We start from the raw sequence: 16,531 nt of genomic DNA on the forward strand, positions 1-16,531 counted from the left end.
GCTTTAAAGCCCAAATTAAAATAAATACACAGAGGCTGGGCATGGTGGCTCATGCCTATAATCCCAGCACTTTGGGAGGCCTAGGCAGGTGGATCACGAGGTCAAGAGATCGAGACCATCCTGGTCAACAAGGTGAAACCCCGTCTGTACTAAAAATACAAAAATTAGCTGGGCATGGTGGCACGCACCTGTAGTCCCTGCTATTTGGGAGGCTGAGGCAGGAGAATTGCTTGAACCCAGGAAGCGGAGGTTGCAGTGAGCCGAGATCGTGCCATTGCACTCCAGTCTGGGTAACAAGAGCGAAACTCCGTCTCAAAAAATAAAAAATAAATACACAGAAAGCATAGTTACCTATAAATCTGTCTGTCTAAGATAAGTCAGAGAAGGGGTGCAGAAGAGTAGTTTTGTGATTTTTTTTTTTCTTCTTTGTTCAATGGGAGATCATCGAGTTTTGTGATTTTTATTGTGTTAATTTCACAAGTTTCTTTTTTTTTTTTTTTTTTTGGAGGTAGAGTCTTGCTGTCACCTGTTAGCGTGCAGTGGCATGATCTCAGCTCACTGCAACCTCTACCTCCTGGTAGCTGGAGCGATTTCTTAGCTAATTCCTGGTAGCGATTCTCCTGCCTCAGCCTCCTGAGTAGCTGGAATTACAGGCGTGGGCCACTATGCCCAGCTAATTTTTATATTTTTATTAGGGACAGGGTTCACCATGTTGGCCACGCTGGTCTTGAACTCCTGACCTCAACTGATCTGCCCCCCCCCAACTTCCCAAAGTTCTGGGATTATAGGCATAAACCACCACATCTGGACAACAGGTTTCTAAACATAATTTGGCTTGGATTGAAAAATAAATAAATGCAAGGTAATTTTTATAATCAAGGCTAGGAAGAAGTAGTATCTTTAAACATGAAAAAATTGATTATAGTAAATATACTTGTTTGTTTGTTTGTTTTTAAGAGACAGAGTCTCGCTGTGTTGCCCAGGCTGGAGTGCAGTGGCACAATCTCAGCTCACTGCAACCTCCACCTCCCGGGTTCAAGCGATTCTCCTGCCTTAGCCTCCCGAGTAGCTGGATTACAGGTATGCACCACTATGCCCAGCTAATTTTTTGTATTTTTAGTAGAGACAGGGTCTCACCAGGCCAGCCAGGCTGGTCTCGAACTCCTGACCTTGGGGTTACTGGTGTGAGCCACCACACCTAAATAATACTTGTTTTCTACTGATGCGTAACAAGTTACCTCAAAATTCAATATAAACGTTTTTATCTCACACATTTCTGAGGGTCAGGGATTTAAGAGTGTAGCTAGATGTTATGGTATCTCATAAGAAGGCTGAAGTCACCTGCTTTCAAAAAGACTAACTCAACATAGCCTTTGACTGGAGGCCTCAGTTCCTCACCAACTAGTTTTCACCACAGGACTGTTTATAACATGGCCGATAACTTACCCCAGAGCAAACCATTCTATACAAGGAGCAAAGAGGAAATATCAGTGCCTTTGTGGTCACTTACTGTCACGTGCTTTTTCCATTCCTTAGCAATCACAAACTCTAGCCCATACTCCCTCAAGGGGAGGGGAATTAGGCTCCTCTTTTTTTTTTTTTTTTTTTGAGATGGACTTTCACTCTTGTTGCCCAGGCTGGAGTGCAGTGGTGCAATCTCGGCTCACTGCAATCTCCACCTCATGGGTCCAAGAGATCCTCCTGCCTTAGCGTCCCAAGTAGCTGGGATTACAGGTACCCACCACCACACCTGGCTAATGTTTTGTATTTTTAGTAGAGACAGAGTTTCACCATGTTGGCCAGGCTGGTCTTGAACTCTTGACCTCAGGTGATCCACCTGCCTCAGCCTCCCAAAGTGCTGGTATTAACAGGCATGAGCCACTGTGCCCAGCCAGCCTCCACTTCTTAAAAGGAGAAGTACCAAATACTTTAAAATCACCACAGGAAAGGAAAAGATGCATATATTCTTTAACCATTTAAATTTGAGCAATTTCTGTTAAGTAGGAAGTGAAGACAAAATACAGTAGGATATTTAATATGAGAATTGCCCCTCTATAATTGACACAGACAAAATCAGACGTTGAACTTTTGGATTAAAAAAAAATCAAAGAGGCCGGACGCGGTGGCTCAAGCCTGTAATCCCAGCACTTTGGGAGGCCGAGGCGAGTGGATCACGAGGTCAAGAGATCGAGACCATGCTGGTCAACATGGTGAAACCCCGTCTCTACTAAAAATACAAAAAAACTAGCTGGGCATGGTGGCGCGTGCCTGTGATCCCAGCTACTCAGGAGGCTGAGGCAGGAGAATTGCCTGAACCCAGGAGGCGGAGGTTGCGGTGAGCCGAGATCACGCCATTGCACTCCAGCCTGGGTAACAAGAGCGAAACTCCGTCTCAAAAAAAAAAAAAAAAATCAAAGAACATTGAAAAATGAACTGAGCTAAATTAATTAAACTTTTAATTCACTTGGCTTTATGTTTCTATAAAGAAGTGAAATAATAAATGGGTTTATATAATAAATACTGTAGTATTACTATAATGTTTTTTATTAATGGAACTTTAACATGATTGCCATAGATTTCCAACTGATACCATACAGCGCTCAAAATGGATCAGGGCTGTTAATCGTGTGGACCCCAAAAGCAAAAAGATTTGGATTCCAGGACCAGGTGCTATACTGTGTTCCAAGCATTTTCAAGAAAGTGACTTTGAGTCATATGGCATAAGAAGAAAGCTGAAAAAAGGAACTGTGCCTTCTGTTTCTCTATACAAGGTACTTAAATGTATGTGTAAGTGAACAAAACTAGATTTTACAGAGCCTTCAAAAATCAAGATAGCTCCCATTATAGCTTGAATTTGCAAACAAAAAAAAAATCCCAAGTCTTAAATCTACTAATAGATTTTAAATGCTTGGAAAATTAATTTTTTAAAAAAAAAATCTATATAAGCATATGTTCTGGAGCTTTTAAAAAAGTATATAAATCCAAATCATTTGTCTAGACAAATGTAAAGACTACTAACTAATCACAAAAGTCAACTAGTAGATATAAACAGCCTTAGAATACAAGTTTTTGTTAAATACGAGACAGCTTTCATAGTACTTTGAAATTATCTATGTTTTTTGATTCCTCCGAATAACATTAGTTATCTTGATAAAAAATATACCTAATTATTAACATTAATATAGGAAATATGTGGGAAATAATGGAACTTTCTATAAGTGAGTCACCAGTATTGGTATGATATTCTTCTGTTTCCTATGACTATTTTTATTTTATATTTTATCCTTTTTTTTTGAGACAGGGTTTCACCATGTTGGCCAGGATGGCCTTGATCTCTTGACCTTGTGATCCGCCCGCCTCGGCCTCCCAAAGTTCTGGGATTACAGGCGTGAGCCACTGCACCCGGCCCCTTATTTTAGCCTTTTACCCCTTAACCACAACATGGACTTTCATTTTCTGCAATCTGTGATAGTCACCTAACTGTTCTATCCTGACACTAGCCTTACTTTCCTCTGAATCATCGGAGTCTCCTCCTTTCAGTATTGGTTTATCTCATTCACCTATTCGGAAGTATTTCACTGGTGTCAAATTCACACTTATCAAGTTCCAAGTGATTTGTACATTTTTCACTGCCCTGAATTCTCTTTTCAAAGCATATATACTTACCATATATATACACACACATATATATGTGTGTGGTAAGTTTGCCTGCTTTCATATTTTTGTGTAACATAAATAATGGCTGCTATGTATTGAGAGCTACAATGGTCCAGGCATTGAGCTAGGAGATTTACATACATTCTAATATTGTATCTTCAAAACAATCCTGTATTATTATCCACATTTTACAGATGAGGACACAAGAGATTGTAGAGCTTATGTGACAGCTAACTGAGGGAGCTAAGATTCAAACCCACGTCAGTCTTAATTCCAAAGCCATGTTCTGTCCACTATGCCTTCTTTTTTGCGCAAATAACTTCTCTGTCACCTTCATTAACCATGTTATTGTACCTTCAAAGAACTACTTGAAGCTCACTTCCATGAAGCCGTCCCTGTTTACTACCACCTTTCCCTAGTTACTTTATTTCAGAAACTTTCAACATCACATTAATATTTCTGCATATGTGCAAAAAAAAAAACCTGTTTATATTATCCTATAAACTACACATTAAAAAATTCAGAGATTATGACCTTTTCTTTCGTAACTGACTCTCCACAGCAACCAGATTAGTACTTCTTATTTAGGGTATTTTTACAGATACTCGACTATGTGATGATTTCTAAAATAACTTTAATTTTATGTATCGGTCATAGGTTCCTCAAGGGGTACATCTTAAAGGCAAAGCAAGACAGAAAATCCTAAAACAACCTCTTCCAATTAATTCTCAAGAAGTTGCTACTGAGGACCATAACTATAGTTTAAAGACACCTTTGACAGTAGGTGCAGAGAAACTGGCTGAGGTGCAACAAATGTTACAAGTATCCAAAAAAAGACTTATCTCTGTAAAAAACTACAAGATGATCAAGAAGAGAAAGGGTTTACCATTAATTGATGCACTTGTAGAAGAGAAACTACTTTCTGAAGAAACAGAGTGTCTGCTACGAGCTCAATTTTCAGGTACTTCCCCCCAGTAACCTGTAGTATTTATAAAATAGCTATTTTTCTGAGATATTATTAAATATTTATTTTGTTCTTTTCTACGAAAACATGCTTTCAGCTGGTAAGTGAAAGTCTCAGTAGCTTAAGCAAGACGAATGAAAATTAATCACCAAATTATTTTACATTTTATGCTTTTCTAATTCTAAAAGTAACATTTATTGCCAGGCGCAGTGGCTCACGCCTGTAATCCCAGCACTTTGGGAGGCTGAGGTGGGTGGATCATCTGAGGTCAGGAGTTTGAGACCAGCCTGATCAAAATGGTGAAACCCCTTTAAAAAAAAAAAAAAAAAAGTATAAAAAAAGAAAAAAAAAAGTAACATTTATTATAGGAAAAGCAAATAAATATTTAAATAATTAAAATAATGTGTAATGGCCGGGTGCAGTGGCTCACGCCTGTAATCCCAGCACTTTGGGAGGCTGAGGCGGGTGGATCACGAGGTCAAGAGATCGAGACCATCCTGGTCAACATGGTGAAACCCCGTCTCTACTAAAAATACAAAAAATTAGCTGGGCATGGTGGTGCGTGCCTGTAATCCCAGCTACTCAGGAGGCTGAGGTAGGAGAATTGCTTGAACCCAGGAGGCGGAGGTTGCGGTGAGCCGAGATCGCGCCATTGCACTCCAGCCTGGGTAACGAGCAAAACTCCATCTCAAAAAAAAAAAAAATAATAATAATAATAATAATAATAATAATGTGTAACCCCACTACCCAGAGATGAGACCGTATGGTTTATACCATTTTCTGTTCTGTACTTTTCTAGTACAGAACTTTTTGTGGTAGCTCTTACCCATTTGCTACTGCAGATTCATTATAAACAATTTTAACTACTATATAATTTTACCAAAGTCTTTTTGCAGTGGATTTATACTAGTTTGCAAAATTTCTTTGAGCTTGGAAATTGTGTATCTTCACATTTTTTTCTAAAATATTCTATAGGGTGGATTTATAAACCCATTGAAAGGCTACCTAGTCCTCTTTGTGAACTAAGATACTTGAAAAAGTGCAGAATAAAAATTGCCAGCCTATTCTTTAATGAAAGCAGCAGAGGTTTGGACTTAAATTCTAAGAAAAGAGAAACGTGTCCTGTTTTTAGAAGAGTAGCTGTCTCCAAAGGAAGAGAATATTTTATGTTTTTCCAAGAGGTGACTAGAGGTCATAAATAGGAATCCCCACCAGAAACAGTTTTTTTTTCTCTCAATTAGGCAAGATAGTATGAAATTTAGATATGAAATTTTTCATATCTAAAATTAGATATGAAAAATATCCCCAGAAATGTTTTTCATATCTAATTTTCACCCTCAGAGAAATAGTAAGCAGGGAACAAAATAAAATAAATAAATATCCTCATTTTATTTTCTTTCCTGTTCCTCTAAAAATCTCTACATTCAGGCTGCCACTGAATAGTGAAACATAATTTAAGTTGAAAATTTTTTCTTCCCTTTGATTCAAGATGAACGAAATAAATTGGTCAAGAAGCCCTAAGTGGATATTAACCTCTGAATAGACTCAATTAAAATGCAACTGTGTTTGTATTTGAATTTTGATGCCCAGTGCATTTTGTATCCAAATGCTATAATCTGTACCTGAAAATGTTACTGTTCATCACAAAGAATAAAAAAAATTATTTTAACAGATTTTAAGTGGGAGTTATATAATTGGAGAGAAACAGATCAGTACTCCACAGAAATGAAACAGTTTGCATGTACGCTCTACTTGTGCAGTAGCAAAGTCTATGATTATGTAAGAAAGATTCTTAAGCTGCCTCATTCTTCCATCCTCAGAACGTAAGTGAATTATTTTTTATTTTTTAAAAATGTCTTTCTTGTCACCACATCTTGCTGATTACATGCGAATTACTCTTTAGATGTCAAACCATGTTATTCTTTTATTGGATTTTATTTATTAAGGCTATTAGTACTCATACTCCCATTTAAAAAAAGAAAAAAATGGACTAATAATGGAAAAAAATGGACTCTCATTTTCGATTTTTCTTTTTTCTTTTTTTTTTTTTGAGACGGAGTTTTGTTCTTGTTACCCAGGCTGGAGTGCAGTGGAACAATCTCAGCTCAACACAACCTCCACCTCCTGGGTTCAGGCAATTCTCCTGCCTCAGCCTCCTGAGTAGCTGGGATTACAGGCACGCGCCACCATGCTCAGCTAATTTTTTGTATTTTTAGTAGAGATGGAGTTTCACCATGTTGACAAGGATGGTCTCAATCTCTCGACCTCGTGATCCACCTGCCTTGGCCTCCCAAAGTGCTGGGATTACAGGCTTGAGCCACCATGCCCGGCTCATTTTCTATTTTTCAAAAACTTCTAGGTGGTATTTGCCTATTATCACATCAGCAGTACTTTCACCAACAAAATGAAGACACATAGTGTGACAAGTTTTTTTCATCTCCTAGGCAGTCTGGGTGATAAAATTTGAAGCCTGAAATATTGGAATTTCTAGTATACTTCAGAAGTTTTAATAACTGACTATCCTGAAAAATATAGAACCGTTCTAGATTGATAACCATTGGTCTTAAGCAAAGCACAAAAATCTGCATTTTTCATAAGCACTGCACTTGATGCCAATGTAGGTTGTCCAGGGATCAGATTTTGATAAATAATTTTTTAGGATTTGTGATTAAAATGGATAGATATATTTATAATTCTCTTAGTGTGGAGCAAGCAACAATTATTTTCTAGTAATATCTTCTAAATTTAATACTGAATTTTAAATTTTTACTGTTTTTAGCACTAGTTCTACAAATTTTTTTTTTTTCCTTGACACTGAATCTTGCTCTGTTGTCCAGGCTGCATGCAGTGCAGTGGCACAGTCGATCTCAGCTCGCTGTAACCTTGCCTCCCAGGTTCAAGCAATTCTCATGCCTCAGCCTCCTGCTGAGTAGCTGGGATTACAGGCTTGCACCACCACGTCCAGCTAATTTTTTTGTATTTTTAGGATAGACAGGGTTTTGCTATGTTGGCCAGGCTGATCTCAAACTCCTGGCCTCAGTGATCCAACCACCCTGGACTCCCAAAGTGCTGGGATTACAGATGTGAGCCACCATTTTTACAGATTCCTTTTTTTTTTCTTTCTTTTTTTAGATGGAGTCTTGCTCTGTTGCCTGGGCTAGAGAGCAGTGGTGCAATCTTGGCTCACTGCAACTTTTTCCTCCCGGGTTCAAGCAGTTCTCTTGCCTCAGCCTCACGGCCACGCCTGGCTAATTTTTGTATTTTTGGTAGAGATGGGCTTTCACCATCTTGGCCAGGCTGGTCTTGAACTCCTGACCTCATGATCCACTCGCCTCATCCTCCCAAAATGCTGGGATTACAGGTGTGAGTCACTGTACCTGGCCCAGATTCCTTTTTTTAAAAATGTAGATTTGGGGAGAAATCTTAGGCTTTTTAATTAAAATAATTAAAAACAGAAAAGAAATATAGATTTTCCTCTATACATGCTATAACAATAATACTACTAATAAAAAATTTAGAAATAATTGACATTCAGAATAGGCTGAAGAAGAAAAAATTTAGAAGAGGGAAAATTTATTTATTGTTAACAGAGCATTTTCTTTCATTCTTTGTGCGTGTGTGTTCACTTAGATTACTAGTGTTTACATAGCTGTGATCTTTATAATTTCCAACCAGCCTTTTATCACTTTATTATATATGCCTTTTATCTGTAACATTATTTTGGACTCTTTATAGACAAGTTTAAATAGCTGCATGATATCAGGTAGTCCTTCCCTACTTAATTAACTCTGGCATTCTCCAACTATTGGACATTTCTATTGTTTCCATTTTGGGGTTATACTTGTTATTTCATATATTTAGATGAACATTTGTATATAAAGCTTACTTTCTCATAATGTGATTTTACCATTCAGGTTAGATATTATACTTATTTATAATTATTCACTTTTTGCTAAGCAAGATTGTTTTATAGGTACTGTGTTGATAATTTCCCCCTCCTATACCTTTTGGTTGTTTTTTTGTTTTCTGTTGATATATTAGTTGTACATATTCTGAGGGTACATGTGATATTTTGATACATGTATGCAATTTGTAGTGATCAAATCAGGGTAATTAAAATGTCCATCATTTATAAATCTAAACATCTGTCTTTTCTTTGAGTTGAGAAGCTATACCTTTTTAATCTCTTCTGCATAGTTTTAAAGCATTACTTAAACTTAATGGTATTTCACTATGGTTTATATAAGATATTTCACGTAACTTCTCTTCTTTTTTTTTTTTTTTTTTTTTTTTTTGAGGAGTTTCGCTCTTGTTACCCAGGCTGGAGTGCAATGGCGCCATATCGGCTCACCGCAACCTCCGCCTCCTGGGTTCAGTCAATTCTCCTGCCTCAGCCTCCTGAGTAGCTGGGATTACAGGCACGCGCTACCATGCCCAGCTAATTTTTTGTATTTTTAGTAGAGACAGGGTTTCACCATGTTGATCAGGATGGTCTCAATCTCTTGACCTCGTGATCCACCCGCCTCAGCCTCCCAAAGTGCTGAGATTACAGGCTTGAGCCACCTTGCCCAGCTAACTTCTCTTCTTTTTCACGGTTTTCTTCATTTCCCATAGTTCTGCATCACCTCCTAGAATAAATCTTCCTGGTAATTCAAGGTCACACTTACCTTTTCTCTATTCATGTCATTTTGCATTTTGTGACCTTTGCTGTGACATTCTGTATTTAGATTTATAATTCCAGTACTCAATCAGTTGCTCATTTCTTTAGGTTCTTTGCCTAAGTAAGGTATATTGTTTAGTATGATAGTAATACATGTCTGTTATAAAATATTCAAACAATATATAAGTACATAAATACCAGAAAGTGAAAAACACAATACTTCCCTTTCCCTAATCCTACAACGTAACTACTATTAGCAGTTTTGTGTGTATCCTCCCAGAGTTTAAAAAAAAAGAAACAACTATCTACCAATAAAATTTTGTTTTAATGGCCAAATAGTGTTCTGTTACATTAATGGTATATCATTTTCATTTATTTTCTATTAATATAAGGTTCTTAGATTAATGGTATATACATTTCCATTTATTTTCCCATTTAAAAAGTGATCTGTTTTTAACACAGTTATCTTAAGCATTAGATCTTTCTAATCATATTCAGTATTCATTTATTCAATAAATATTTATTGATCAGGAGCGGCCAGTGAGGCAGGAGGAAAACCAGGAGATTGTGCTGGCCTGGAAGCCAAGTGTAGAAAGTATTTCAAGGAGGGAGTAGTCCACTATGTCAAATGCTGCTGGGAGATCAGGTAAGATGAGGACAGAGGATTGACCATTGGATTTTGCAAGATGAAGGTCATTGATGACCATGACAAAAGCAGTTACAGTAGCGTGTTGGAGAGGTAAACCTGATTGGAGTGGGATTAAGAGAGACTAAAGGTGAAGAAGCAGAGAAAATGATTGTGGACTCTTCCGTTGAATTTTGCTATGAAGGAGAGCAGAGAAATAGGTCTGTAGGTAGAAGGGAACATGCATTGAGGGAAAGGTGTTTGTTGAGATGGCGGATGTCCCAGCATGTTTGCATGTTTATGGGAATGATCCAAGAGAGAGAAGAAAATTGGCAATGTATAAGAGAAAGGATAATTGCAGGAGGAACACCCAGCACCATTGTGGAGGGAAGTATGACCTTAAGGTATTGGGACAGTTCATCCATTGAAACAGGAAGAAAGGCAGAAGTATAGATACAATTGGTTAACAGATTTGGTAGTAGGAAAATGAGTTTTGTCTTTTAAAAAGATGGAGCGTCAGCCAGGCAAGGTGGCTCACGCCTGTAATCTCAGCATTTTGGGAGGTAGAGTCGAGCAGATCATGAGTTCAGGAGTTCAAGACCAGCCTGGCCAATATAGTGAAACCCCGTCTTGTACTAAAAAATACAAAAATTAGCCAGATGTGGTGGTGGGCGCCTGTAATCCCAGCTACTCGGGAGGCTGAGTGAGGCAGGAGAATCACTTGAACCTGGGAGGCAGAGGTTGCAGTGAGCGGAGACCGCACCATTGCACTCCAGCCTGGGCAACAGCAAAACTCCCTCTCAAAAAAAAAAAAAAAAGAAAAAAAAAGAAAAAAAACAAAATGGGGCCTCATTGTGTTGCCCAGGCTAGCTTTGAACTCCTAGGCTCAAGCAGTCTTCCAGTTAGTCTCCCTGAGTAGCTAGAACTATACACATGCACCACCACACTCAGCAGGAAAATGAGTTTTTATTGGATTGCTTCTGTTTTCTCAATGAAATAGTTATTAACTGAGAGTTGGCAAAAAACGGGATTAGATTTGGGGAGAAAGGAGAAAATGTGACCAGTCACCGACCAGGGAAAGTAAGTAACTGGGAAAAGGCAGTACCAGAATTGTAGTCAAAACTGGTGTCTTTCCCTCCATAGTGATGGAGAAACAATTAGATGGTTAACAATTAGATGATGACAGACCAAACTAGACTTAAATTTTTTAAAACCCTTGGTTTGGTTATAGGGTGCCTTACAGATTTCTAATTGTCATACATCTTTCTCTATTCTTAGCTGTATCAGATACTTCTCTTAATTTTTTCTTTTCTGATATTGTACCCTTTTTCAGTTCTCCCGGGATTCTTTATGTCCAAAACTTGCCCAAAGCTGTGTTTTTTATAATTCCAGTATTTGGGGTCTTTAAGGTAATTTATTTTCACAAAATCTTTGAAACGAAGTCTTAATATTCTCAACATATTAAAATAGTGGTATATTCAGTGTGATCCTGGTCATAGATAGAAAATGTTGCCACAGTTGTTGCTTAGTTATATTTCCTCTGTTTCTAATTTTTGGTTTATATTCACTGCAGTTTAGTAAATGAACTCCGTCTATAATTTACCTGCTGTGAGAGAATCAAAAGTAAGAACAGCAAGAGTACCTAAAAGTTTTAATAGAAAAACACTTAGCACTATGGATTTCTAGGACTATATTTTTTCCCAGGCAGAATTTTTTTTTTTTTTTGAGACGGAGTCTCGCTCGGTCGCCAGGCTGGAGTGCAGTGACGTGATCTTGGCTCACTGCAACCTCTGCCTCCCAGGTTTAAGCGATTCTCCTGCTTCTGCTTCCCAAGAAGCTGGGACTACAGGTGCGCAACCACACCCAGCCAACTTTTGTATTTTTAGTAGAGATGGCATTTCATCATGTTGGCCAGAATAGTCTCAATCTCTTGACCTCGTAATCAACCCACCTCGGCTTTTCAAAGTGCTGGGATTACAGGTGTGAGCCACCATACCCGGCCTCCCAGGCAGAATTTTAAGCTACCCAACTGACTCCCTATAATAATTCCATAACTAAGTTATTAGATATTGGTTTGTTAATTTAAAATATCATGTTGATGAGAATATAAATGAAAATTCGTTTGAACTTTTGCAAGGACAATTTGGGAATATTAATTTTAAATTGACACACCCAGTTATGTGCACCTAAAATCCAAAATTTGTCTTTAATTTCTTATTAAAATTGAGTTCATATATGCCAATATATGCATAAGTTTACCTCAGATGGTTACACAAATGACATAAATACGTATATGTGTATGAGTGCACAGGTATACATACACACATTGTGGCACTGTTACGTTATCTAAAAATTTGAAATTATCAAGACATCCTTTGATTTGAGTTAGTTAAATTATCTTCATTTAACTATACTGTGGTATATACTGTATAAACATTTAAAATGTTGCTGTAGGTTGATATTTAAGGGAGTGTAAAAATATGTGCAACATTACCATTAAGTGAAAAATAGATTCAATATACAATTTTGAAAATTATATCTAGGTATGTATATATATAAAGACATAGGGAAGAATGTTCGTGAAATATTAACAGTAACTTTTTACTTTCTTCTTTATACTTTTTGTATTTAGTTTTTTTGAAAAGAAGAATGTGTCGGCCAGGTGTGGTGGCTTACGCCTGTAATCCCAGCAATTTGGGAGGTTGAGCCAGGTGGATCACCTGAGGTCAGGAGTTCCAGCCTTGCCAATGTAGTGAAACCCCATCTCTACTAAAAAAAAAATTAGCCAAGCGTGGTGGTGTGCACCTATAATCCCAGCTCCCCAGGAGGCTGAGGCAGGTGAATCACTGCAACTCAAGGGGCAGAGCCTGCAGTGAGCCGAGATTGCGCCACTGCACTGAGCCTACGCGACAGAGCAAGACTCCGTCTTAAACAAAAGGAAGAATGTCTTTTTTTTATCATCAGAAGAAAATTTTTTTATTTTCAGGAAAGAAAAGAGATTTAAAGGAGAAATTATGTCCTCCCTACTGTTCTAACTCATGAACTTGGTTTGAGTATGCCTACTTTCTTATAAAAACTTTAAAAAATAAATCAAATCCACATATCATTCTACTTCATGTTCATGACATCATTCTAGTAGCTGTAGATATTCAGATACCATTGAGATTTCCATTTAAAAATCAAACTCAGCAGAACATAAATTTTTTTTTTACCCTATTTAAAATAAAACTTACATAGGGACACTGCATGCTTTATTATATACGTACTACATACGCAGCACAGCATCTTGGGTACTTATTTGAGAATCGTAATGTAAAAAACATAAATTTTAAACAACTAAAATTTGGTGACACACTTGAAAAGAGTTTTCAACATACTAGTTGTTGTAGCATTGCTATACTGTTTAGTCATTGTCTTACTATTTTTTTCCTTTTTTTAAATCTTTTAAGTCCAGGGGTACCTGTAAAGAGTTGTTACATAGGTAAACTCATGTCACAGAGGTTTGTTGTACAGATTATTTCATCACCCAGTTGTTAAGCACAGTATCCAATAATTGTCTTTTCTGCTCCTCTCCCTCCTCCCGACTTCCACCACCCTCGAGTAGACCCCAGTGTCTGTTGTTCTTTTTTTTTTTTTTTTTTTTTTTGAGACGGAGTTTCGCTCTTGTTACCCAGGCTGGAGTGCAATGGCACAATCTCGGCTCACCGCAACCTCCGCCTCCTGGGCTCAGGCAATTCTCCTGCCTCAGCCTCCTGAGTAGCTGGGATTACAGGCACGCACCACCATGCCCAGCTAATTTTTTTTGGTATTTTTAGTAGAGACGGGGTTTCACCATGTTGACCAGGATGGTCTCGATCTCTCGACCTTGTGATCCACCCGCCTCGGCCTCCCAAAGTGCTGGGATTACAGGCTTGAGCCACCGCGCCCGGCCTGTTGTTCTTTTTTTTATTTTTATTTTTATTTTTTTGAGACAGAGTTTTGCTCTGTTGCCCAGACTGGAGTGTAGTGGTGTAATCTTGGCTCACTGCAACCTCCGCCTCCTGAATTCAAGTGATTCTCCTGCCTCAGCCTCCCAAGTAGCTGGGATTGCAGGCATACAGCATTGAGCCTGGCTAATTTGTGTATTTTTAGTAGAGACTGGGTTTCACCATGTTGGCCAGCCTGGTCTTGAACTCCTGACCTCAGGTGACCTGCCTCCCTCAGCCTCCCAAAGTGCTGAGAGTACAGATGTAAGCCATGGTACCCAGGCAAGTTCTCATCATTTAGCTCCCACTTATAAGCGAGAACATGAAATATTTGGTTTTCTGTTCCTGTGTTAGTTTGCTAAGGATAATAGCCTTTAGCTCCATCCATGTTGCTGCAAAAGACATGATCTTGTTCTTTTTTATGGCTACATAGTATATGCCATGGTGTATACATACTACTTTTTTTTTTTTTAAGATGGAGTTTTGCTCGTTGCCGAGGCTGGAGTGTGGTGGTGCAATCTGGGCTCATTGCAACCTCTGCCTCCAGGGTTCAAGCAATTCTCCTGCCTCAGCCTCCTGAGTAGCTGGGATTACAGGCACGTGCCACCACACCCGACTAATTTTTGTATTTTTGGTAGAGATGGGGTTTCACCATGTTGGTCAGGCTGGTTTCGAACTCCTGACCTTGTGATCTGCCTGTCTTGGCTTCCCAAAGTGCTGGAATTACAGGCATGAGCTACCATTCCTGGCCTGTGTGTTTTTTAAATCTATTAATGCATCATGAAATTACTGGGTCATAATTGCCATTTAAGTGTGTGTATTGTTAAAACGTGTGCTGAATGAAGAGACTGCCCCAAACAGGCTTTGTGTGAGCAACATGGCTGTTTATTCACCTGGTTGCAGGCAGGCTGAGGCCAAACAGGGTGTCAGTGAAGGGTAGTGGGATAGGAGTTGGTTTTATAGGTTTGGGGCGGGCAGTGGAAAGTTACAGTGTAGGGCTATTTTTGCAAGCTGGGAGTGGGTCGTAGGGTGTGGAGTGACAAGGTTGACCAAGGTTACAAACTCCAATGGCTTTATCAATTAGGGCAGGAATAGGAACAATAGAGAATGTCTCAAAGTTAAGTAGATGCAGAAGGGGTTGATCGTTTCTTCCTCTTTTCAAGGTCTTCCATTTACTTTAGATTTTCCAGGAACTCATCTGGAGTGTCTGTGCAGGTCACAGAGGTTAACATGGTGTCCATGGCACCATCAGTCAGCCTAAAAGACCTTACACATATATGTATATGTATATATTTATAATTTATATTTATAAACTATTACAGTCATTCCTTAATATATGTGGGGGATTGGTTCTAGGACACCCCCAACTTGTGCCAGTATACCAAAATCTGTGTATACACAAGTCCTGTAGACAGTCCTGCAGAACCCATGTATATGAAAAGTTGGCTGTCTGTATATGCAAGTTTTGCATTCTAAAAATACAGTATTTTCCCTCCATGCATTTGGTTGAAAAAAAAAAAGTTCAAAAGTTAACTCTGTGTGTGTGTGATACATACTGCATATATGTGAAAGTTTATGGTATGTAATAAGGGTGAATTTTGTTTATGAAACTTCTAGGTGGCACCTAGAATATTTGGAAAGCCCTATCCCAAAATACTTAGGGAAGAACATTAAACTCTCAATTAAGTAGCAGTCAGCTATCCAGTAAGAAGCTTGGTTGCCTTCGAATACAGCCAAAAAATCAGAAATTTAACTCAAAAGACATTTGAACTACAAAAGTATATGTTAGTTACAGGTGAACATCTCAGTCTTTCCCTCAGAATCCCTTTAGTTGTATAGTTATTAAATATGGCTGTTTTCTTTCCTGATCTGTAACAAGTTAGAAAGAGTAAATTAGAAGTAAGAAGAATTCCAAAGATAGACACCATAATAGGAAGAAAATAACTAGCAGTCTGAGAACAGGGATACCATGAAAGAACTCCTAAGATAGTAGCGCAGGTGGGTTGTATAGAGGCACAGATGCACAAAAGTTATATGCCTTTAAGGGCATAATTTTGAGGCTGTAAAGAGTGAGGCAGTAAAACCCTGGGCATCAGGAAACCGGGCTTCACATTTGTTCATAACTACCATACATTATGGGCCAAGTCGCTTAACCTCTCCCTCTGTCCCAGTTTCCTAGTCTGTAAAATGAGGTAGATGTACTAGATGTTCTCAAAGTTTCCTTCCCGTTCAGCAATTTTCTCATTTCAGTGAATTTACAAGTAAGACTGGGTTATGATTTACAATATAAAAAGATCAATTAGAACAAACTGGTTAGTTGGTTTGTTTACTTTTTTTTTTTTTTTTTTTTTTTTTTTTTGAGACGGAGTTTCACTCTTGTTACCCAGGCTGGAGTGCAATGGCACGATCTCGGCTCACTGCAACCTCCGCCTCCTGGGTTCAGGCAATTCTCCTGCCTCAGCCTCCTGAGTAGCTGGGATTACAGGCACGCGCCACCATGCCCAGCTAATTTTTCGTGTTTTTAGTAGAGACGGGGTTTCACCATGTTGACCGGGATGGTCTCGATCTCTCGACCTCGTGATCCACCCGCCTCGGCCTCCCAAAGTGCTGGGATTACAAGCTTGAGCCACCACGCCCGGCCTGGTTTGTTTACTTTTTAA

The 16,531-nt window shown here is 38.6% G+C and overlaps 1 protein-coding gene across 1 annotated transcript in view; it reads left to right on the plus strand.

Moving 5' to 3' along the window:
* THAP9 (THAP domain containing 9) overlaps positions 1-16,531 on the plus strand; it is a 39,286-nt gene that overhangs the window by 2,998 nt on the left and 19,757 nt on the right. Inside the window, exons 3-5 of the mRNA XM_074395668.1 lie at positions 2,576-2,771; positions 4,315-4,618; positions 9,813-9,927. Of these exons, the coding sequence (XP_074251769.1) occupies positions 2,576-2,771; positions 4,315-4,618; positions 9,813-9,927 (615 nt within the window). The remainder of the gene's footprint in view (positions 1-2,575; positions 2,772-4,314; positions 4,619-9,812; positions 9,928-16,531) is intronic.

This window comes from Saimiri boliviensis, chromosome 3 (assembly GCF_048565385.1).
Source record: "Saimiri boliviensis isolate mSaiBol1 chromosome 3, mSaiBol1.pri, whole genome shotgun sequence".
Classification (NCBI taxonomy): Eukaryota; Metazoa; Chordata; class Mammalia; order Primates; family Cebidae; genus Saimiri; species Saimiri boliviensis.